Consider the following 26,209-nt stretch of genomic DNA (forward strand, 5'->3'; position numbering starts at 1 on the left):
ATCCTCGTCTCAGTCTTCAGTTCCTCAATTAACACTACAGTAAATGGTTGTACCACTACAAAAGGTACTGGCGTTAGACTACAAGGGACCTTGCCATTGGCACATTTTATTCCAGACCATCAAGGGCACCTCGAACCACCATCTGGCCTGTGTCCCTTACACCAGAGTGTGCCCCAGAGAATCCCTGTGCCGTTCTCCTTTTCACTTATGCGAGCCTGCCCAGGGACGACATAACCGTGAGTAACCACAACTGTATTTACCTCGGCCCACCTATTGCTCACACCGTGACCTCACGTATAATTCCCCTGTTTGGTCTGGCATTCCGCAGTTGCAGTACCTCTATGGCAGTAGTAAGAGAGTTCAGACAGGTAGATAATCGAGATAACACCGTGACATGTTATCAGAGTCAGTTTTAGCTTGACTACATTTGTAGATAGGACAAGATCTGTCTTTGACTTTTGTGTGGCTGGTCGAGCTCTTGAAAAAGTTCTGACAACCCCACTGGGGACGGGTCAGCGGGGTCCTTGGACTGAGAATACTGGAACTGGCAATGGGTGTGGACCCACGGAGCCAACTAACAAATTAGACTCCGAGATGGCATAGGGCACAGGGTGCTGGAACTGCACCTAAGTTATGAGGCATGAGCCTTGTCATAAATTATCTGCAGCCTCCGACAGACAAGAGGGATATCGTAGTCCAGCGTAAAACGCTAGTCTATGATAAATTCTCCCGTAGACTTTAGTTCTAGTATAGTAACGGCGCAAGTATGATGAGATCCTACTCAATGTTTGAAGGTGACAGTAATGCTTGGTGCCCTTCTCAGATCAATAAAGATGAACAATTCTATAGATTGTAAATTATATATTTTTTTTTTTTCCATCAACATCAACTACAGGGATGTCCCTTTTATGACAGTGTCCCTTTAATAGTCACAGAAAGAATACTAGCAGGAGATTCAAGGACATCTGCCACCCCAGATAAATTGTTTTGGAATTTTTTTTACAAAAGTCCAACGTTTCGCTCACGGTTCATGGTCTAAACTATGTGGTTAATCTCGTCAAGTTTTTTTTCCAAGGTCATTGTGAATATTTTTATGTAATTAAAACTGTCACACAATTGCCATCGAGACTTTGGTTAGTAAATAGCATTCTACGAAATAAAGTATTTGCTCAGCACGTCAGGGCTTGGCTTGGTCTGAAGGCGGACTTAACTCATTGTTGTTACAAGACCAAGGGATCTCTGACTGAATGCGAAAGCCAGTGAGGTCCTGTACTGTACGCAGTTATGAGGCTCCTTAGTTACCTGTACACATTGGTTCTTTTCTACCCTTGTTATGGATGCCACTATTCTAGCAGCATTTATATCTGTCAGGGAAGAGACGTGGATCATGTCCCCCAGGATATCCCCCAAAATGCTTCAGAAGTGTAAGTTTGAAAGCAAAACTTCTCTGTATGAAAAAGAATCACTTTAAATCACAGGCAGTCTGATGATATACAATATTTATTGTTTGCTTGTATCCAATTGTATGTGTTTATAGAGATATAGCAGAGCTGAGTTTGTTCTTTAACTCCTTGCAGCTGCATTGTGAGATAATGCACCTACAGCCCTAGGTAGAACTCACAGCATCACGATGACAAAGTCGACTCTGCTTCTCATGAACAATTCCCTTAAAGTATTGCTAGCATGCTAACTGTATCTTAGCAGTGATGTCAGATGAGTAGAGCATTATTATTTTATTATATTGATGATTACGATTCTAATTACTCATATCTTTACATCTGAAGGTTTAGTGCGAGCAACAGATTTTATATAAGATATTTGGCGTAGTGCACACATCTCTTTAAAATTGCATAGACTTAGGAGGAAATTACTTATAAATAAATGATATAAAGAGGCAGAGTGTCAGCATGGGCGGCCGTGCAGCTAGCACAGCGAGCACAGAATTAGAAGGTAAATACGTTGATGAAATATTCGATATACTTAGCTGGAGAAAATGCTAATCCTTTTATTTGCAAAATTATATGCAAAGCACTTTAAGACTATTAACGACACAACATCATAGGGAAACTGCTGCCACTGGAAGTCTTTCCACAGGATTTAGAAAATCCCCTGTATTTTATGTATTTCAAATGCCCAAAGTTGATTTTAATACTTGGCATGGTCGAAGGAAACATTTTGCCAGTATATAGTAGACGTCTCACAACCCTAAATAGCTTTTTTAACACTTTAAACTTTATTCTCCGTCCCCCAGCGCCCCCACCCTCACCTTTCATCTCAGCTAAGGACTTTGCCTCATACTTTAAACAAAAAATTGACAACATCGGAGAAAACTTCAGCCTACAGTCCCCACAGTCCTCCTAAACTACTACTCAGTCCTCTTCCTCCAAAACCTGATTCTCCACCATTACAGAGGAAAATCATTCTACCCTACTCTAGTCTCCAGATCACATCTCACCACCTGTGCACTTGCCCTGATCCCATGCAACCTCATCACAGTGTTCATCCCAGCCCTAAATCATCTCCTTAACCTATTAATAAACACTGGTGTCTTCCCCTTTGGTTTTAAACATGCCACTATTGCACCCATCCTAAAAAAGCATTCCCTTGACTCTTCTTCTTTGTTGTTCTAAGTTATCACCCTATATCACTTCTCCCATATGCCTCAAAGCTACTTGAACATCATGTCCACCTTGAACTGTCCTCTCACCTCTCTTCCTGCTCCTTCTTTGACTGACTACAATTTGGCTTCAGACCCCACCACTCAACTGACACTGCCCTTATCAAAGTCACCAACGACCTGCTAACAGCCAAAGCCAAACAACATTATTCTGTCCTCCTCCTCTTTGACCTGTCCTCTACCTTCGACACCGTCGACCACTCCCTTCTGTTACAAACTCTCTCATATCTTGGCATCACTGACCTGGATCTTTCCTGGATCCCATCGTGCCTCCTCTCCACTTATAATCGTTTCCCACAGTCATCTCCAAGATTTCTCCTGTGCATCCCTCACACTCTGTAACTCTCTACCCCAACATATTAGACTCTCACCTACAGTGGAAACCTTCAAAAGAAACCTGAAAATGCACCTCAAGCCTACAACCAGTGACGTGCTGCTACTATACCCCTATGACCAGCTTTACCCTCACTTATTGTGTCCTTCTCTCATACCCTATAAATTGTAGTCCCTCGCGGGCAGGGCCTTCTCTGCTTCTGTACCAGTTTGTAACTTGTCTTATTCATGTTTATTGCATTTGTTTTGTATTATGTATGTGTACCCCTTATCATATGTACAGGACCATGGAATGAATGGCGCTTTATTAATAGATAATAATAGTTTGACAAGAACCATGCAGAGTGTGGGCGATGGCCCCTGGGTCAGTCACATAGCTTCACTTGTGTGATGTAAAAGACTGTGGTTCTCATGTTAACCATAGAATTGGTGGAGATATAATTACAGGAAGATACCATTATGGTGAGAAGATGTTAGGCTGGATCCACATATGTGCTTTCAATTCTGGCAGTCTGTTCCGGTGGAGGAACAGACTGCCCGAGTTCACTGTATGCAGGATAGTCAGATACGACCATGCACCATCGGATCCCCATTCACTGTAATGGGATCCGGCGGGGATCCGGTCACTTTTTGGTATATACTGTATGTTGTCTTTTGGCTGGACAAAAATTGCTGCGTGTAGTATTTTTTTGTCCAGCCGAAAGCCGGCAAGTATGCTGCATACTGTAAATTCTGTCAGTCTGTTCCTCTGCTGAAACAGACTGCCGGAATTCAAATCACATATGTAGGCCCAGCCTGACACGGATTAAACTTAGGGATGATATAGATTCAAAGATTCTGGCTGTCAAGAATTGACACACAAGTCCTTGATGCTGAGTCAAGATAACTGTGGTTATGACAACCTTGTCCAAGTACAACAAAGTCACTTATGTGTTGAACCTTCTCTATACGTCCTTCAGGCGTTTGCTAGTTTACACCTACCTGCAAAAATTAAATAAAAACTGTATCAAGGACAGTCCTTTTTGGACTGTCACTGACCACCTGTCCATCTCCAGGTCTAGATTATCCTAAAGAAGATACACAGTACTTAGATACTGTGATGCAGGGATGGACTGCCCATAGACCCTACAGAGAAAACTTCTAGTGGGCCACTCAAGGCCCCTCATAGCCAAGTACATAAAGATCTAAAGCCGCCCTGAAAAGTTCTGCTGGGACAAAATATTGTGCCACTCTGAGGTACTTGGCAGTATTTTGTATTACACTTTGCCATTTGGTTCTTCTACAGAAGCATATACCAAAGTGTAGCACAATATACTGCCCCCCTATGGCCGTGCCTAGTTGAGTTGAACCTACCTACTCGTGCTGACCCTACCTTCTATCAATTTGGGCCCACCTAAAACCTAGGGACATTTTGATTTTTTTTCCAGGGCCACTTTATATTCCTAATCCACCCCTGCAGTGAGGTCTCTTTCCTTGTAGATGTATGGTTTTGTTTTGTCTTGTCTCTGGGCTAAGCTCCAGGGCCATCACACATTGGTAAAATGTAGAAATGTGCAGCTGTCTGAGGGAAGACAGGTATACGGCATGTTGCTGTAAGAACTGTATGGAGAACTTGAAGTTATACGAATACAATCAGTGAGCAGCCCAGCTTGGATAAGCAGAAATGAGCTGTACTGCTCCTGTGGTAGCCCTAGGGGGAGGCATATTGCCCTAGTGGGAATATCAGCTTACATGGTGTGATTCTCTGAGAGGGGAGTGACTGATATCTTCATTGAAGGACATAAAGCTATGATACATGAATGCATTCATTCACATGCACCATCATATCTAATAATCTAGGGCACACAATGTGTCCTATGAGGTCCCATAGAGTTTTGCTGTTTCATTCCTGGCTGTGAGCAGTCGTTTTGGGATTGGCTACTTTTTTGTCTTCTGGTCCAGGTTCCTTTGGTTCTTGGTGCCACTAAGATTTCAAATGTAAAATCTGACATAAACTCTATAGTATTGTATGTGATTAGTACCCCTGATCTTGGACATAGAGCCTCACGGAGAGGGAATATAAATTTACATGGTACTGCATGGTTTTCTGACCATGGAGTAGAATATGTTGCTAAATGTATTACATATAGAACCCAGACGAGAGAGCAAACCGCAACTTGTTGTATTTTGCTTTCCGTCCTGGGGATGCGGAGCAAAACGGATCCGTCATGACCCCAATGCAAGTCAATGCAGTTTTCTCTGGCACAATCTGCCACTGCCACAGAAAATGGATCCGTCCCCCATTGACTTTCAATGGAGTTAATGACGGATCTGTCTTGGCAATGCTAAAATTATGTTAAAGATAATACAACCGAATCCATTCAAACGGATGCAGATGGTTGTATTATCAGTAACGGAAGAGTTTCTGCTGGACCCTGCCGGATCCAGAAAAAACGCTAGTGTGAAAGTAGCCTTAGGCCCCTTTCACACGGGCGAGATTTCCGTGCGGGTGCAATGCGTGACGTGAACGCATTGCACCCGCACTGAATCTGGACCCATTCATTTCTATGGGGCTGTGCACATGAGCGGTGATTTTCACGCATCACTTGTGCGTTGCGTGAAAATCGCAGCATGTTCTATATTCAGAGTTTTTCACGCAACGCAGGCCCCATAGAAGTGAATGGGGCTGTGTGAAAATCGCAAGCATCCACAAGCAAGTGCGGATGCGGTGAGATTTTTACGCACGGTTGTTAGGAGACGATCGGGATGGGGACCCGATCATTATTATTTTCCCTTATAACATGGTTATAAGGGAAAATAATAGCATTCTTAATACAGAATGCATAGTACAATAGCGCTGGAGGGGTTAAAAAAATAATAATAATAATATAACTCACCTTAATCCACTTGATCGCGCAGCCCGGCTGCTCTTCTGTCTTCATATTTGCTGTGCACAGGAAAAGGACCTTTGATGACGTCACTGCGCTCATCACATGGTCTGTCACATGATCCATCACCGTGGTAAAAGATCATGTGATGGACCATGTAATGAGCGCAGTGACGTCCTCAAAGTTCCTATTCCTCAAAGAAGAAGACAGAAGAGAAGCCGGGCTGCGCGAACAAGTGGATTAAGGTGAGTTCAATTATTTTAAAAAAAATTTTAACCCCTCCAGCCCTATTGTACTATGCATTTTGTATTCAGAATGCTATTATTTTCCCTTATAACCATGTTATAAGGGAAAATAATACATTCTACACAACCTTGAACCCAAACCTGAACTTCTGTGAAGAAGTTCGGGTCTGGGTACCACATTCAGTTTTTTATCACCCGCGTGCAAAACACATTGCACCCGCGTGATAAAAAATGAACAACGGAACGCAATCGCAGTCAAAACTGACTGCAATTGCATACCTACTCGCACGGGTTTGCCGCAACGCATCTGGACCTTATCCGGACACGCTCGTCTGCAAGGGGCCTTACTCACATGTTCAGCCGCATTTTAAGACTGATTATATGTTGACTAAGGCCCCTTTCACACGGGCACTGCGGATTGGGGCCGGATGCTTTCACGGAAAATGGTGCGATTTTGACACTAAAACAAGTCAGTTTTCACTGCGATTGCGTTCCATGTTTGCGTTTTTTCCACGCGGGTGCAAAACATTGTAATGGGTTTTGCACGCGGGTGAGAAAAATCGGCATGTTTGGTACCCAGACCCGAACCCGGACTTCTTCACAGAAGTTCAGGTTTGGGTTCGGTGTTGTGTAGATTTTATTATTTTCCCTTATAACATGGTTATAAGGGAAAATAATAGCATTCTTAATACAGAATGCATAGTACAATAGGGCTGGAGGGGTTAAAAAAAATTCCAAATAATTTAACTCACCTTAATCCACTTGATCGCGCAGCCCGGCTTCTCTTCTGTCTTCTTCTTCTCTGAGGAATAGGACCTTTGATGACGTCACTGCGCTCATCACATGGTCCATCACATGATCTTTTTTTACCATGGTGATGGATCATGTGACGGACCATGTGATGAGCGCAGTGACGTCATCAAAGGTCCTTTTCCTGTGCACAGCAAATATGAAGACAGAAGAGCAGCCGGGCTGCGCGATCAAGTGGATTAAGGTGAGTTATATATATATATTTTTTTTTTTAACCCCTCCAGGCCTATTGTACTATGCATTCTATATTAAGAATGCTATTATTTTCCCTTATAACCATGTTATAAGGGAAAATAATAATGATCGGGTCCCCATCCCGATCGTCTCCTTGCAACCGTGCATGAAAATTGCACCACATCCGCACTTGCTTGCGGATGTTTGCTTATTTCACGCAGCCCCATTCACTTCTATGGGGTCTGCGTTGCGTGAAAAACGCACAATATAGAGCATGCTGCGATTTTAACGCAACGCACAAGTGATGCGTGAGAATCACCGCTCGTGTGCACAGCCCCATAGAAATGAATGGGTCCGCATTCACTGCGGGTGAAATGCGTTCACGTCACGCATTGCACCCGCGCGGAAAACTCGCTCGTGTGAAAGGGGCCTAAAATCTCATAGCAGGTGGCTCATTCTCACCAGAGATCCAGCCGCAGTGCGGCAAATATGCAGAGAGGTGGCCGGGCAAAAACAGCAGCGTGCAGTGATATTTGTCCGGCCGCCTCTTGGAATTTTTGCCGTGCTACATCCAGATCTCTGACCTGTCCCCATTATAGTGAAAGGGTCCAGGCGGCTTCCGGCAGCACACATGTGCAAACGGTAGTACAGATCAGTTTCTTTGTTTTACATTTATATCTATTAGACCAGCTACATGACATCTTATTTATTTTCATTAGCTTCACACTGTCCCCAATGGGACTCACAATCTAAAGACAGCTTGGCCTTTCTCTCCCCTCTTTCATCTCCTGAAGGATGTTATCAGTTGATTTATGCCCAAATTAATGCCTCAGGCCTCATGCACACGACTGGAAGCCGGAAAAAAAAACAGAAGCCGCCCATCTGCCTTCCGCAATTTACGGAACGGAACGGGCGGCCCATTGTAGACATGCCTATTCTTGTCCGCAAAACGGACAAGAATAGGACATGCTAAAAAAAAAATTGCGGGGCCTCGGAATGGAGCAACGGATGCAGACAGCACACGGAGTGCTGTCCGCATCTTTTGCGGCCCCATTGAAGTGAATGGGTCCACACCCGAGCCGCAAAAACTGCGGCTCGGATGCGGACCCGAAAAATGGTTGTGTGCATGAGGCCTCACTCACATGTCAGTGTTTTGGTCAGTGATTTTCATCAGTGATTTTCAGCTCTAACCACAGAACAAGTGAAGATCTTTCCATTATACCTGTTGTCTATGTAGCGCCACTTCTGGTTTTAGCTCACAATAGCTGATGAAAATCACTGATCAAAACACTGAGGTGTGAATGAGGCATTAAACTCTTTAATGTCAGGCCTCTTGCACACAAACGTATTTTCTTTCCATCTACGTTCGTTTTTTTTTTGCGGACCTTATGTCGAACCATTCACTTCAATGGGTCTGCAAAAAAAACTGAAGTTACTCCATGTGCATTCAGTTTCCATATGTCCATATTTCTGTTCCGCAAAAAAATAGAACATGTCCTATTATTGTCCGCATTACGGACAAGAATAGTACTGTTCTATGAAGGCAAGCTGTTCCGTTCTGCAAAATACGGAATGCACATGGATGTCATCCGTATTTTTCGCGGATCCGTTTTTTTGCAGACTGCAAAATACATACGGTCATGTGCAAGAGGCCTCAGGGAAACATTCCACTTTTTAATTTTCGTTTTTTACTCCCAGCCTTCCAAAAGCCATAACTTTTTTATTTTTCCATTCATATATCTGCACGAGGGCTTGTTTTTTGCAGGACAAGTTGTACTTTCTATTGGCACCATTTATGGTTACATACAATGTATTCGGAAGCAGGAAAAATTCCAAATTGGGTGGAATTAGAAAACAATTCCACCACAGTTTTATGGGTTTTGTTTTTACAGCATTTCCTATGTAGTAGAACTAACCTGTTACTTTCATTTTCCGACTCAGTACAATTACAACAAGACCACATATGTATAGTTGTAATTTTGTTTTAATGCTGAAAAAACAGAAAAACTTATTTATAGGAAAAAGCAATTTTTTTTCTTTACCTTACCATATTCTTACTCTTACAACTTTTTTATTTTTATGAGTATGGACTTCTTTGAGGGCTCATGCACACGAATGTATATATTTTTCGGTCCACAAAAAAACGAATCCCGACCCATTCATTTCTATGGGGCTGTTCAGATGAGCGGTGATTTTCACGCATCACTTGTGCGTTGCGTGAAAATCGCAGCATGCTCTATATTCTGCGTTTTTCACGCAACGCAGGCCCCATAGAAGTGAATGGGGTTGCGTGAAAATCGTAAGCATCCGCAAAGAAGTGCGGATGCGGTGCGATTTTCACGCATGGTTGCTAGGTGACAGTCTATTCACTGTATTATTTTCCCTTATAACATGGTTATAACATGGCTGAATACAGAATGCTTAGTACAATAGCGCTGGAGGGGTTAAAAAAAAAATAAAAAAATTTACTCACCTTCTCCTCTTGATCGCGTAGTTCCCGGTCTCTTCTGATGAGCTGTCGGCTAAAGGACCTTTGGTGACGTCAGATCACATGCTCCAATCACATGGTTTTTTTTAACCCCTCCAGCGCTATTTTACTAAGCATTCTGTATTCAGAATGCTATTATTTTCCCTTATAACCATGTTAGGCTGGGTTCACAAGAGCGTGTCCGGATTAGGTCCGGATGCGTCCCGGTGTGTTGCGGCGAACCCGCGCGAGTAGGAATGCAATTGCAGTCAGTTTTGACTGCAATTGCATTCCGATGTTCAGTTTTTATCGCGCGGGTGCAATGTGTTCTGCACGCGCGTGATAAAAAACTGACTGTGGTACCCAGACCCGAACTTCTTCACAGAAGTTCAGGTTTGGGTTAGTTGTAGTGTAGATTGTATTATTTTCCCTTATAACATGGTTATAAGGGAAAATAATAGCATTCTGAATACAGAATGCTTAGTAAAATAGGGCTGAAGGGGTTAAAAAAAATAAGCAAATTAACTCACCTTCTCCTCTTGTTCGCGAAGTTCCAGGTATGATGAGTTGTGGGCTAAAGGACCTTTGGTGACGTCAGATCACATGCTCCAATCACATGGTACATCACCACGGTGATGGACCATGTGATTGGAGCATGTGATCTGACGTCACCAAAGGTCCTTTAGCCCACAACTCATCATACCGGGAACTTCGCGAACCAGAGGAGAAGGTGAGTTAATTTGTTTATTTTTTTTAACCCCTTCAGCCCTATTTTACTAAGCATTCTGTATTCAGAATGCTATTATTTTCCCTTATAACCATGTTATAAGGGAAAATAATACAATCTACACTACAACTAACCCAAACCTGAACTTCTGTGAAGAAGTTCGGGTCTGGCTACCACATTCAGTTTATCACGCGCGTGCAAAACACATTGCACCTGCGCGATAAAAACTGAACATCGGAACGCAATCGCAGTCAAAACTGACTGCAATTGCGTACCTACTCGCGCGGGTTTGCCGCAATACACCGGGACGCATCCGGACCTAATCTGGACACGCTGTGTGAACCCAGCCTTATTGTTTCTTAGCTTGGAAAGCTAGAGGGAAAATTCAAGTGTTTTTTTTTTTTAATTGTGTTTTTATGGGGATTGGCTTTTTTTTTTGTCACACTTTCACTTTCCATATCTTTCAGACTTTTTTTTTCCTATGGAGAAGTACGTATATGGGAACATGCCTTAAAAAATGCCACACCCAAAGCATACTGTGATAAAAATAAAAAAAACCTGGGGAAGAAAACAAAAATTCTAGGAAACAGTTTTAGAATACTACTAACACACAGTAGTTATAAGAAGTTAAATAATTTCCTGTTGACCAACATGTAACATCTGGCCATGGCTTTTTTTTTATTTATTTTTTCACCAAAAAAGAAAGACCCCACCAAAGTTTTAATTTTTTTTAAATAAAAACCTATGAGTGCAAACACCAATAGGGCTCATGCACACGAACGTATATTCTTTCCGTGTCTGTTCTGTTTTGTTTTTTTGCGCACCATATACAGAACCATTCATTTCAATGGGTCCACAAAAAAAACGGAAGTTACCCCGTTCAGCCCGTATGTCCGTTCAGTTTCCGTATGTCCGTATTTCCGTTCTGCAAAAAAAATGTCCTATTATTGTTCGTATTAGGGACAAGGATAGTACTGTCTATCAGGGGCCAGCTGTTTCGTTCTGCAAAATACAGAATGCACACGGATGTCATCCATATTTTTTGCGGATCCGTTTTTATGCAGACAGCAAAATACATACGGTCGTGTGCATGAGGCCTAAGATGCATGTATTCTTCATTAGAATTAGGACCTTGCTACACAGACCATCAGTAGCGTATCATACTAGATAATCCACTAGGGGTCATTTACTATCAAACTATGGCACTTTTCGGTATAAAAAAAAAAAAGTAGCACGACCCTGTTTTGCTACTTTTTGTAAGCCAGTGCAACAATATTTTGTCGCACAGGTGTTTTTGTGGTATATGTAACACATAGGAATGTCTATGGTCTGGTGGGGCATGCCAGGCTCAGGCCAGGGCCATGACTTCGGCTCTGACAAATTTACCAACATTTATGCCAAGCGAATATTTTGGCTACAAACTACTCTAGTCTAGCTTTTCCTCCAAGAGCACAGACTGCTGAAGGTGCACTTAATTCATGATGAGGCGCATCTCATACATATTGCCGTTTCCACACACCACATGTATTCCGCAATGCGTGTAGTTGGCCTAGGTTTACATTCACAAGATATGAAAAAGGGACGTGTGATGGACGTTTTTTTTTTTTACGAATGTCACATGTCCATTTTAAGAAAAATAGCACTCTAAGGCCCCTTTCACAGGGGCGAGCATTCCGCGCTGGTGCAATGCGTGAGGTGAACGCATTGCACCCGCACTGAATACGGACCCATTCATTTCAATGGGGCTGTTCAGATGAGCGGTGATTTTCACACATCACATGTGCGTTGCGTGAAAATCGCAGCATGCTCTATATTCTGTGTGCGTTTTTCACGCAACGCAGGCCCCATAGAAATGAAAGGGGATGCGTGAAAATCGCCAGCGTCCACAAGCAAGTGCGGATGCGGTGCGATTTTCACGCATGGTTGCTAGGAGATGATAGGGATGAAAGCAACCCCGGAACCCCATTTAAGTGTATTCCCTGTATTATTTTCCCTTATAACATGGTCATAAGGGAAAATAATAGCATTCTGAATACAGAATGTTTAGTAAAATAGTGATGGAGGGGTTAAAAAAATAAAATAACTAACTTACCTGTTCCAATTGATCGCGCAGCCGGCATCCTCTTCTTGCTTCTTCTTTCAGGACCTGCAAAAGGACCTTTGGTGACGTAATCACGCTCACCACGTGGTGACGTCAGAGCAGGTCCTGCTGAATGAAGATAGAAGATTTCTATCTGCGCGGAAAACTCAGATGCAATGCGTGACGTGAATGTATTGCACCCGCACTGAATCCTGACCCATTCATTTCAATGGGTCTGTGTACATGAGCATTTTTTTTCACACATCAGTTCTGCGTTGCATAAAAAACGCAGCATGTTCTATATTCTGTGTTTTTCACGCAGCCCTGGCCCCATAGAAGTGAATGGGCCTTCAGTGAAAAACGCATTGCATCCGTTTTTCACTGATGGTTGCTAAGAGATGTTGTTTGTAAACTTCCGTTTTTTATCACGCGTGTGAAAACGCATCAAAACGCATTGTACCCACGCGGGAAAAAACTGAACACAATCGAAGACAAAACTGACTGAACTTGCTTGCAAAATCACTCAAAAATTTCCCACAATTCACACTGAAATTTGCAGGTGTTCGCAGGGAAATCCATGCGGATGATTTGCATCAATTGGTGCCGATTTGGTGCAGATTCTCCGCATGCAGATTTTACTCTCCCCATTCAAGTGAATGAAGAAAATCCGGCACATATTGAACAAAACAACAAATAGTTCATATAGTCGGGATACGATGGTTGTCAGTCCATCGTATCCCAACTATATGTACTATTTGTTGTTTTGTTCAATATGTGCTATATGTGGGGTTATTTTAATATAATAGCATAATAAAGGTTACGTTTTACACTATAGTGGTACTCTGTGATAGTGATACTTGTAATTACACCACTATTAGGATATCTCCCCTTAGCTGTGACTTTGAAGAAAATCCGGTCAAGAAAAATAGAAGAAAGAATCTGCATCGTGTGCATGAGAACTTCAAATTGGCATAGAATACAATGTACATGACCTATGGTGCGGATTTTCCGCCCGCAAATCCGCCCGCAACATCTGCACGCAATGTTCTATTTTGTCTTCTTTACAGATTAACAGCCCCCATACAATTGAAATTAGTAAAATTAGCAAATTTGCCAGGCCCCCGCTCCACCCCCACCACTCCCTCGACACTTCCATGTGCAACAATTTCATGCCAAAAAGAGGTATATAACTATTAGTAAATTACCTCCGCTGAGTTATCAGACACAATTTTCTGTGTAGATTTGGATCATTTTGAATGCCAAAAATTGGCGTAGAAAATGATAAATGAGAGGAACCTTCCATGTGCTTGAGCCCTTAGGCCTATTGCACATGAATGTTGTTCACGTAAATGGGTCAGCAATCACGGAGATGCGGAACGGAAGCACAGATCGGATCCCCACGGAAGCTAAGGAGTGCTTCCGTGGTGTTTCTGTCCGTGCCTCCGCACCGCAAAAAAATAGAAACTTGTTCAATGTGAATTATTTGCTCCGACCACTACAGGCGAATGGCAAAAAATCCAACACTGCTGAATTTTTTGCAACCTGCATTTTGCGGTCACAGCAAATGTGCGATTCACACTGCGACCACATTCATTCATATGGCAGCTATACTGCGATCTTTAGTGGTCACAGCCACAATATCTATATAGCCTTAGACTGCTGTCTCGTGCCAGAAGCATGTGTTGGATTTTCCGACTTATCTGCCAAATTCAGGAATTTCACAACGTGTTTCTCACACCGAGGGCTCATGCCGACGAACATAAGGGCTCTGTGCCCGTATTGTGGACCGCAAACGTCAGGTACGCAATATGAGGGAACTGGCTGTGTGCAGTGCGTGCTGCGGATGCAGTCCCAGTGACTTGAATAATGGCCAAAAATAGGACATGTCCTATCTTTTGCAGAGCCACAGATCAGAAGCCCATGGAAACAGTACGTAGCACTTCCATGGGCTTTAGGGTCTGTGCCTCGGCACCACAAAAGATGGGACATTTCCTATCTTTTGCCGTATCTTGCGGATCCCGGACCCATTCAAGTCAATGGGTTGGCATCTGCAGCACGGAGTGCACATGGCTGGTGCCCGTGCATTGTGGAACGCTATTTGCAGTCTGCAGCAAGGGCACGGAGCCCTTACGTTCGAGGGCATGAGCTCTAAGGATTATTCCAGGTTCAACAAATGAATGTTACTGTTTACATAATGCGAAAGTACACCATTTTACAATATACTTTCTGTATCAATTCCCTACTGTTTACTAGATCTTTTTGCAGTCAAGAATTTGTTATTTACTCACTGGGGGAGTAAAATCTGTCCACATCATGTAATGATCCCAGGTGCAGGACTGAATACAGCTGTGTCTTGTAAGGGGCTGAGAACTTAAGTGACCATCATGGGAAAAGCACAGATTTTAAATAGTGATGAGCGCAGGGGCTATATTCTACTTCACGATATTTCACAAATATTTGGGCGAATATTCGTCATATATTCACGAATTCGTGAATTCGAGATTATTTCCTTAATCGATAAAAATCGGCAATGTAATATTCACGTAATGCGCGTGAAATACAGGCGTGGGTCACTTTTGCTACATTTTCCAAGCTTATATAGTAAGGGGTAGGCAGCTTTCCTATTGGTTGCTAGGGATGTTGCTAAGCTCAGACAAAGACATTGCAGCCTTCTCATTGGCCCACAAGCAAGAAGGGAGGTTACAATGGGAAAAAAAATTATCTAGAATATTTGAAATTATGAATATATATCACTATATTCAAAATATTGGCAAATTTTTGAAGTGCCGATATTCGCGATTAATATTCGCCATTCGAATATTCGTGATCAACACTAATTTTAAACCCAAAGGCCCCCTACACACATATGTGTTCTAAAACGAACCATAGAAATCACTTCTGTTTTTTCCATACAGCAAATTGGGGATCATTTATAAAAGACCGGAGGATTGGTCTAATTTATGACGCAGTAATTTTCACTCCTCCTTTACTCCTTTTTCGACTCTCTCATGTAACGAGTGCAAAACTTTGTCACACGGGTGTTTAAAAAGGCTCAAAATAGAGGCGATTTAGTTTTTAAATGCCAAAAACTGGTGTAGACTTCTTAATAAATGACCCCCATTGTTTTTATGGCATGTTTTTAGTGGCATTTTTTCTAAACAACTCTGAACAACATTTTTTCTGCCGTTTTTCCCCTAAAGAAAACACCTAAAAAATTTCAGCAAACAGGTGGTAATGAATAGCAATTTTATATCTCTTTTTGGCGTAAAATTGTTGTACTACCCCTATTTTTCGACTTTTTAAATGACAATATTTGTCACTACGTTTTTATGCCACATTCGACACATAGTAGTGTCGAGGAAGTGTCAGGGACGTGACAGCAGCTAGGCCAGGGTCAAGGTCAGGCCCTGTCATAAATTAGCCACATATTTCAACATAAAAGATTATGCGCTCATCCCACACTGGCCACCAAAAAAGCATAGAAAACTCAAATGCTTCCGGTCTGTGTCCTGAGCTATATGGTGTTTGGCTTAGGCATCACGATAATGATATCATTGCGCCGCCCTCTGCTAGGCTACAGGCACTAGACCTGAACCCTTTTAAAGAGAACAGCAGGACAGGGAGACATCACTTTCCTGTGCCCTCCCCCCACAGCATTAAAATGTATTTATTTTACTCACTTATATAGCACTGACATATTCCGCAACACTTTACAGGCATTAGCATTAGAGATGAGCGAATCAAATCAGACGAAGTGGAATTCGATCCGAATTTCAGGAAAAATTTGATTTGCAACGAATGCAAATTTCCTCGCTCTTCGTGGTAACGAATCACAATTTTTCCTAAAATGGCGACTACACGTGTAAGGACTGAGGACATGGGGCAAAGAACTCTGGGAAGGCAGAATCACCCAGATTGACATGCATGCAGCCAATCAGCAGCCAGCCAGCCCTGTGATGTCACCGCCCTATAAATACGGCAGACATTTTCCAGCGCTCTGAGTGCAGGGACAGACGTGAGAAGGCGCTAAGGACAGCAATAGGAAAAACCTCATTGCGAACAAAGAAACTGAAAAAACGAATTATAAGTGCAGGGAAAGGATAGGGAGAAATTATTTCACAGCATCTTAATGCAGGGAGAGACGTCAGAAGGCGCTAGGGACAGTGCTAGGAAAGCGATTTACAAGTGCAGGGAAAGATTATTTGGGGATCCAAATAGTCATTATACTGCTCTGTCATTCCAACTATTTGTTCTTGTGGTGCAAGTGCTATGTTGAAAAGCCTTTAGTGGCTTATATCTGTGCAAAAAATAAAAATATATCCTCAGTTCAATTCTGCAGTTATATGTGTTGAAAGCGTACAAAAAGGAAAAAAATATACGCACTTCACTGGTGCAGTTATTGTGGCAAAAGCGTTTAGTGGCCAAATTCAGTACAGAAAGAAAAATATGTACGCACTTCACTGGTGGGTTTATTTCTGCTAAAAGCATTTAGTGGCCTATTTCAGTACAGAAAAAAATATATATACGCACTTCACTGGTACAGTTATTTGTGGTAAAATCGTTTACTGGCCTATTTCAGTACAAACAGAAAAATATATTCTTAGTTTACTTCTGCAGTTATTTGTGGCAAAAGCGTTTAGTATTTTTCACCCCATAAGACACACTTTTCCCCCCCCAAAGTGGGGGGAAAATGCTGCTGCGTCTTATTGTGCGAATGCTAATGAAGCGCTTCCATTATGGAAGTGCTTCATTAGTACCGGACGACCGAGAAGCGGTGTAGGCTCTGTACTCACCGCTTCCTGGTCCTCGGCTATCGGCTGTGCAGGGTTGCGCACAGCGTGAAGGTGCTCTGTGACCTCATACTGTGCGCCGCGATACACAGCCGACAGCAGGATGAAGAGGATCGCAATGGTGAGGAGCGGTGGTGTCCAGGAGCAGGAGAGGTAAGTGAGTTTTTTTTATTTTATACAAAGAAAAGGCCAGCTCACAAGAAGTCACATAAATCTTATTTATTTCTCACTTATAAAATTATGCCTATTGTGTGGCTAATCATGTATACATATTCCACTATCATATACTGACATACATGTGCCAAATAGCAATATAAGACCAATATAGTTATAAAACAGTTGTAAAATATAACATATAAAATCAACATAAAATCAAAATAACAGTGTAATTATAATAGTCACGGCCCCTCCTTTCTATTAAGCTCCGGAGCTCTCGCAGCTTATTATATTTACTTTAGACTACAACCCTTTGTTGTTTTCATTATATTTCTCTTGATTGGTATACTTCCAACAGAATAATTGAAAGTTCTATGGGGCTTGAGTCAGTGTCCAGTATGTTAATGCACAGTGGTATATGCGTTATATGGTTGTTAGTAGTGGGGCGTAGGTCCACTTACATATCCAGTCGCTTTGCCGCCTTTGTGATATGATGGGTAGTTTTCTTTTGTAGCGCTATGAGCTTTTACCCAATGTTGATGGTAATCTGCAAAGTTCGGCAGCTCCACAGATACTTTCTGGTTGTTAGCGACGCTGCGCACCTGCGCAGTATGGATTTCCGGACGCTCACGACTCCACGTGTGTCCTCTGGCTGCCGAAAACACTGCGCACCTGCGCAGTACAGATATCCGGACGCTCACAGCACCGCAAGTTGTTCACTCCGAAGTCTGAAACTTCACGCATGCGCACTTTCACTTTTCAATCGTCAGAATAGATATTCGAGATTTTGCTGTTATGGAAGTATATCACAAGTTATAGCAGGGGTGCAGTCTTCTAGCCAGACGCGTTTCAAAACCGCATGGGTTTCTTACTCAGTGGCAAATTATCGAATGGAGAAAGGGGGACATATTGCTGCTTATAAGGAGTCTAAGCTGGAATCAAAACCTGGACCGGACCATGACTAAATTAGGCAATGCCATACCAAATTAAAATACTGGGCTTGGCCTAACGTCTCAATAAGCTCATCTACTCAGGGCATGAGTTACGCATCAAACTTGGACACTATACAACTATCCTGATGCTACTGCTGCTGCATATTCACACTATTTCACCTTGCCACTCTGTGGTCTCCTGATGCTGCTGATGTCATCTCCACACTATGTCACCTTGCCTTTCTGTGGTATCCTGATGCTGCTGCTTCTGCCATCTCCACACTATGTCACCTTGCCACTCTATGGTATCCTGATGCTGCTGCTGCTACTTCCATCTTCACACTATGTCACCTTACCACTCTGTGGTCTCCTGATGCTGCTGCTTTTGCTATGTCCACACTATGTTGCTTTGCCACTCTGTGGTATCCTGATGCTGCTGCCATATCTACGCTATGTCACCTTGCCACTTTGTGGTATCCTGATGCTGCTGCCGCCATTTCCGCACTATGTCACCTTGCCATTGTGTGGTATCCTGATGCTGCTGCCATATGCACACCATGTCACCTTCCCACTCTGTGGTATCCTGATGTTGCTGCTGCCATCTGCACACTATGTCACCTTTCCAGTCTGTGGCCTCCTGATGCTTCTGCCATCTCCGCACTATTTCACCTTGCCACTCTGTGGTCTCCTGATGCTGCTGCCATCTCCACACTATGTCACCTTGCCTCTCTGTGGTATCCTGATGCTACTGCTGCCATATCCACACTGTCACCTAGCCACTCTGTGGTATCCTCCTGATGCTGCTGCCGCTACCTCCACACTCTGTATTTGGGCCACTCTGTGGTATCCTTATGCTGCCATCACCTCCAGACTCTGTCATTGTGCCACTCGGTGGCCTCCTCATACTGCTGCCAACTCCAGATTCTGTTATTGTGCCACTCGGTGGCCTCCTCATACTGCTGCCAACTCCAAAATTGGTCATTGCACTACTCGGTGGCCTCCTCATGCTGCTGCCACCTCCACAATCTCTCGTCGTCGTGCTACTCTGGCCTCCTCATGCTGCTGACACCTCTACACTTTGTTGTCGTGCCATTGTGTGGCCTGCTCATGCTGCTGCCATCTCCACAATCTCTCGTCGTGCCAGTCTGTGTTCTCCTGATGCTGCCACCACCTCCAGACTCTGTCATTGTGCCACTCTGTGGTTTCCTCATGCTGCTTCCACCTCACCACTATGCCATAGGGCCACTCTGTGTACTTCTTATGCTGTTCCCACCCTTCTCACTTCATGACTGGGCCACTATTTTGACTTTCGGCCTGGCTGACATCATTTATTTGACCTTTCTTCTGATTTGTCAGAAGGAAGGAAAAATGAGACACACAGTGTCTATGTAGCAGCTGTAAGGCCTGTATGGTCCCATCAGAATTGGCTTATGATTTGGTAGCCAAAAGCAGTAGTGGGTATAAAACACAGAAGAAATGCAAATATTACATTTACGTGTCATCTCTGTTTTAGATCCACTCCTGTTTATTTTGGCATTAGCAATACTGATGGAATATTAATCAAATGCTGACCGAATGAAGTCGTATGCTCCACAGACTGGAACAGTTTTTTGTGGGTTATTGTTCTGACGGATCAGAGGAAGGGCAAATTAATCAGTGACGTCAACACAAACCTTACTGCTGACACCCTCTCCACTCTTTCCGGGGGGCTCTACTTGTATATGCGTTTAATAGAACAGGTTCTGTAGACATCTATGTGAAATCAGCTGGCGATGGTGTACAAGGATTGCGCTTATTCTACGTGAGTTATTTGGTCAGTTTTGTCTCCGTGACTGCCCAAATAAGTGAAGTGTGCTGTGATTCTAAGAGCGACTTCTGTCATCTGCATATCATACGGACTGCATATCACTTCCAAAGCAGACTTCTTATGCAAGGCATAGTGTTCTACACCACTATAAAGGCTCTCAGCAGCCAGGAAATAGCAGATTTTTAACATAATTTGCCGCAAATATATTTGGATCTGTACCATGCAGTCTGCGTATGACCCTTTTTATGTTTGTGCATTATGTGCTGCCTAATGATGTCATTTACTGGCCCAGGTAAGTAATTTTCGCATGAAAGAAGCTGGATAATACAAAATAAAACAATAGGTTTCAGACAAGACCTTGTGATTTGTGCGATATTGTTCAAAGGTGCATATGTTGATATTGGGGACGTGATAGCTCCTAGTATTCTTTCAAAGAACAAATACATCATTTACATTGTTTCTACATTGTTAAAAAAGATTTGCAAGTGTTTTTTACTGATGACCTATCTTAAAGATAGTTTATCTGTATCTCATTCATTGGCTCTGTCTTCTGGTACCCCACCAATCAGCTGTTTGAGGAGGCCGCGGCACTCCAGTGAGAGCCATAGCCTTGTTGCAACTTAACCTAGGCCAGTGCCGTCACGGTCTTCGGTCATGTGGTCTACAGTAGCCACAGCTCAGTCAAATTCAAGTTAATGGGACTGAGCTGCGAAACCTAGCACGACTAGTATCCAATGGATGGCTCTCTGCTTTGTAAGCTGTGAGGAGGCCACATTGTTCACTAAAGCATTACGGCCTCCTCAAACAGTTGAGTAGCTTGATGTCACGACCATGGTCATGGTCGTGACTTTTTTGTCGCATGCTGTTGTCAGCGGTTTCCTTTTGTTGTCAATCACAGGTGAGGGCTCTGTGTATGTTGCCTCACGTGTGGTTGCCGCTGGCAACATGATGTGGTTGGCAGTGTAGCAGCTGGAGCTGGTGGCTAGGCTGCTCGCTGTCATAACATGCGTTTGCCTCTGGCAACGTGTGGTTTTAGTGTTCACTTTTTATGTTTGGTGAAAGGGAGTTTAATGTCTGTACACTTCCCCTTTAAGTGACACTTACTTGGTTTGGTGATGGAAGGGTTAAGCTCCTTTCCTAGTGTGTGTGTGTGTGTGTGGGTGTGGCCGTTTGGGTTATTTAGCTTCCTGGTGGATGGCAGAAGCTTGAGGGGTATTCCAGGCATGTTGCTGGAGTTGTCCTCCTGGTATCCTGTTACCACCCTTCCGGTCATAAATCCTAATCCCTGATGTTTAGTTGATGTCCTATGCTTTTGGTTTTTATTGCAGCTATGAATGTCCTGGTTCCTCTGTGTTCTTATGTGTGTACTGTTTGTCTATGTTTGTGTGGACAGCGTTCCTGAGCACGGGTTCCAGTCAGCAAGGCTGTGGCAGGTTAGTGTGGAACTGTTTGGTTTACCTGTCATATTCATAGGCTGTTCTTGTTCCCCTTCTCCCTGCTGTTTGGCCAGTGAGACTCCTGTTCCTCCATGCCTAGAAGGAATAGGTAGTCTTACCCTCCTCCTAGTTCAGGGCCAGCCTGAGGGCTTCCAGGGACTATTAGGTTCCAGAGTATGAGCCCTCCTACCATCGGGGTCGGCTCATACGGCTAGGAGACAGGGTCAGTGTTAGGGACGCAATAGGAGGTGACCTGCTCCCTAATGCTGTCGTCCTGGCCGAGCAGCCACTAACATCTTCTGAATATTGCACGGCTGAGGGTTTCCCCCATCCTCAGCCGTGACACTTGAGGATAGGTCATCAGTACAAAATACTCAGAAAACCCCTTTAAAATATTTAAACACTTGTCCCATGAGATCATTGCATAATGTTTTATTTTTGTAATCTAAATACATGGAAAGTTTTGTCCCTTGAAGGGGTTTCTAAAGGGGATATGTTCTGCATATAAACAACCATTCAGATAGCTTATTGTCAGAACCCCAATAGCATACATTCTGCTGAAAAGCTAAGCAATTGCCCCTTTAAAAAAATAAAACAAACAGAATCAATTTACCATTTGAATTGGGCATTTCCAGTGCATCAATACAGACTTGTGTTAGTGAATGCATTGTGTTACTGTAAGATACCGTTCAGTTGCAACAAAGTTTAAAGGCATTTTACTGAAATATTGCCATTAGTATACCTGCGTTAGTGAACTTGTTTTACTGGCAAAACTGCAATATTATACCCTTTTTAGTAAATGTGATGTATTTCTTCAAGATACCGTGTAGTTACAGCAAAAGCATTTTACTGCAAAACTTCATTACTACTGTATACTATAACCATGTTAATGAATGAGTTTTACTGCAAAAAATGTATTACAAAATAAAAGGCTTGTTCAGCTTCAGAATAAGGCCTCCTGCACACGACCGTATTTTTTTGCGGTCCGCAAAAACGGGTCCCGTTTTTCCGTGATCCGTGACCCTTTTTTCGTCCTTGGGTCTTCCTTGATTTTTGGAGGATCCACGGACATGAAAAAAAAGTCGTTTTGGTGTCCGCCTGGCCGTGCGGAGCCAAACGGATCCGTCCTGAATTACAATGCAAGTCAATGGGGACGGATCCGTTTGACGTTGACACAATATGGTGCAATTTCAAACGGATCCGTCCCCCATTGACTTTCAATGTAAAGTCAGGAGTTAATATACCATAGGATCGGAGTTTTCTCCAATCCGATGGTATATTTTAACTTGAAGCGTCCCCATCACCATGGGAACGCCTCTATGTTAGAATATACCGTTGGATTTGAGTTACATCGTGAAACTCAAATCCGACAGTATATTCTAACACAGATGCGTTCCCATGGTGATGGGGACGCTTCAGGTTAGAATATACTAAAATAACTGTGTACATGACTGCCCCCTGCTGCCTGGCAGCCCCCCCCTGTAGTTAACACATTGGTGGCCAGTGGGCCCCCCTCCCTCCCCTGTAGTTAACTCGTTGGTGGCCAGTGGGCCCCCCTCCCTCCCCTGTAGTTAACAAAGAGTTAACTACAGGGGAGGGAGGGGGGCCCACTGGCCACCAACGAGTTAACTACAGGGGAGGGAGGGGGGGCACTGGCCACCAACAAGTTAACTACAGGGGAGGGAGGGGGGGGGGCCTGCCGCACTGGCCACCAGTGTGTTAACAGGTTATATTTTTTTCACGGCCAGGAAACACGGATCACGGATGCGGCTGCAAAACGGTGCATTTTCCGATTTTTCCACGGACCCATTGAAAGTCAATGGGTCCGCAAAAAAAAACGGAAAACAGCACAACGGCCACGGGTGCACACAATGGTCGTGTGCAGGAGGCCTTAGCCACTTTTTTTCTGACAATAACGCTTGTTTGTGTATAATCAGTGAAGATTAGGTTCACTTTTAAATAGAGGATGTAATGCTTGATGGCTTGATCACGTTGCTAGGGCAGTGGAGGGCGAGAGGTGGATTCGGAGTTCTGCGAGTTCAGGTGACAAGCCTTAATCTATCCACCCACTGAGGTTGGGCAGTGACCGGGTTTGGGGTGGCCCTAACGCCACACTGGGTCCGTGGAAAAAGTTGAGGTGACACCACTAGTGATGAGCGGCAGGGGTTATATTAGATTTCGCTATATTTCACGAATATGTGGGCGAATATTCGTCATATATTTACAAATTCAAGATTATTTTCTTGATCGCGAAAAATCTGCAATGTAATATTCACGTAATGCACGTGAAATACAGGCGTGGGTCACTTTTGCTACATTTTCCAAGCTGCTAGAAGTTTCCTCAGACTGGAGAGAATGGTTGGCACGGCAGAACATTAAAAATGGCTTTATATGCAGTTAGAGTGCTCCAATATATTTGCGATTGCGCAAATCGGCACTAACAATGCGAATATTTTGGCGCAGTACGTGAAACTTAACATTTTATCAGGTCTGCATGTATGTATGGACAGCAGAACCTATCACACTACCTAACACCCTGCACTGCAACAGCTACATTATATCAGGATATAACCTACACTAACTATCTGTATTATATATATAACCTATCTAACTATCTATCTAATGTAGTGTGGAAAGCACAGAGCACAGAGCACAGCAATGACACTGCAACTAAAAAAAAAACTGTAGAAAATGGCTGCTGGGGAGGTTCTTATATAGTAAGGGGTAGGCAGCTTTCCTATTGGTTGCTAGGGATGTTGCTAAGCTCAGACAAAGACATTGCAGCCTTCTCATTGGCCCACAAGCAAGAAGGGAGGTTACTGATGAAAAAAAATCTAGAATTTTTAAAATACGAATATATATCACTATATTCTAAATATTCGCAAATTCTCAAAGTGCCGATATTCGCGATTCGTATATACGTGATCAACACTAGTTACCACAGGTTGCTGCTCTCCGGAAGGGATGGTAAGGTGTGTGCACCCCAATGGGAAATAAGTCCAGAGAGTCACGGTCTGCAGTAAACCAGTGTGCTTCTTTACTGGAGGAATTCAGGTACACAACAGTACAGGCAAGGTATAGGGCTGGCTTCTCTAGTCTACTACCTAAAAGAAGAAAGGTTTGATGCTGAGGAAAGGCCTGAGCTAACTGTCCCTCTCTTTCTCTCTCTCAGGAGGCTGGTACCCTGGTCAAAGGCTGGAGGCCTACAGTCTGTAGCTCAGTAGTCCAGGTGGCTTCTTGGTTTCAGGGCTGGTGACCCATGGTCTGTGGCTCAGCGTCCTCATCTCAGTGTCTTCCTCTGGTCACTCATGCAGTCTGGCGGAGTCTTTCCCTAAAAGCACTGATCCCTAACTACAGAATACTAGGGGCTCTGCTTGCTCTCCTAATCTATACCATTTGTAGCTGAACTAGACCCTTCTAGTTGGAAGGGTGGAGTGCAGAAACATTGTTAACACTTTCTGTCTGTCATAGCTTTGCATAGAGCTTCAATGATACCTAATGGTAATAACATGGCAGCTTTTCCAGACAAAACATATTTGCAGACATAAAAACCTAGCTAAACCAGTCATTCAAAAGGTCAGTCTCTCTGGTTTTTGTGGTAAGCAACATCTGGCTTTTTTCCCTCCAAAACACGCACTTCTTTAAACCCTACTGTATCTGTGGAAAATTACCCACTTCTCATTCCAAGTCCAAAAGTCTCAGTATTCATTAACTCTTTCTACAGTGCTGTACAAATACAAAGCAAATTAACAGGATATATATCACAACATATATATAAAATGCAATTACACAGTATTAAACAGTGCGAGTTAACTCTTCAAGTCAAATAATGTAAGAAGTTTATGACTTTGCATAGGGAAAACAGGGGCAAATGTCCAGACTTCATAGTACCCCTGCTCCAGGGCACTACAGTTGTTTGGTGCTAATGGCAGCACTAGCGCTGCAGCCTGGAGCTGCCAGGCTGGCTTTGCCCGATCGGTATAAGTATCCACAACTATGTGGGAAGAACTAGGCCAGAACTGGAGAGCAGTCCGGACTAGAGGTTGGGATTTACTTTCATGTGGGTGGCCGGACCAGGTGACAAGGCAGTGTCAGTTTGGAGGCTGTGGCTTTGCCATTCCGTGCCACTCTGTTACTATATCCAAAAATACCTTAAAGAGATTTGCTAGTGCCTGAGGATTACTGTAGGATTCAAATTGCCATAAAGCCAAAAGCACTAGGAGAAGAGCACATAAGAGCCATAGTAGAAGGAGTAAATGAAAAGATTGAGCAGCTCTCACCTGCTGCACCTGTAGTGAGCACGGTACCAGCCTAAACACGACCGTGACAGCAAATCAACAAAAAGAGAAAATCCGGATCTTGAACAACAGGAGACACTTTATTTAGCTGTAAAACTTCCAATCCTCATAGGCAGGGTATAGTCAACATGTTTCAGACCGTCCGAAACATGTTGACTATACCCTGCCTATGAGGATTGAAAGTTTTACCGCTAAATTAAGTGTCTCCTGTTGTTCAAGAGCCGGATTTTCTCTTTTTGTTGACATAAGAGCCATAAATACAGAACATCGAGCAAGAGCTTTGGGTTAAAGGTCCATAAGGTCTATAATGTTCAGAGTATTTTTAAGATGGAGAAGGAGACTATGTCTGCAAAGGCCTATGACCGCAAAGCTTATGTTTAATCAACCTTGCTATTCTTACCACACTCTAT

At 43.3% G+C, this 26,209-nt stretch overlaps 1 protein-coding gene across 3 annotated transcripts in view; it reads left to right on the forward strand.

Annotated features, from left to right (window-relative positions):
• Positions 1 to 1,238: 1,238 nt before the first annotated feature.
• The window catches only part of FSHR (follicle stimulating hormone receptor), a 473,968-nt gene continuing 448,997 nt past the window's right edge, over positions 1,239 to 26,209 (forward strand). For all 3 annotated transcript variants that reach the window (XM_040430295.1, XM_040430296.1, XM_040430297.1), the window contains exon 1: positions 1,239 to 1,424. In XM_040430295.1, the coding sequence (XP_040286229.1) occupies positions 1,285 to 1,424 (140 nt within the window). In that variant the 5' untranslated portion in view covers positions 1,239 to 1,284. The remainder of the gene's footprint in view (positions 1,425 to 26,209) is intronic.

The sequence above is a fragment of the Bufo bufo genome, chromosome 4 (genome assembly GCF_905171765.1).
Source record: "Bufo bufo chromosome 4, aBufBuf1.1, whole genome shotgun sequence".
NCBI classification, from domain to species: domain Eukaryota; kingdom Metazoa; phylum Chordata; class Amphibia; order Anura; family Bufonidae; genus Bufo; species Bufo bufo.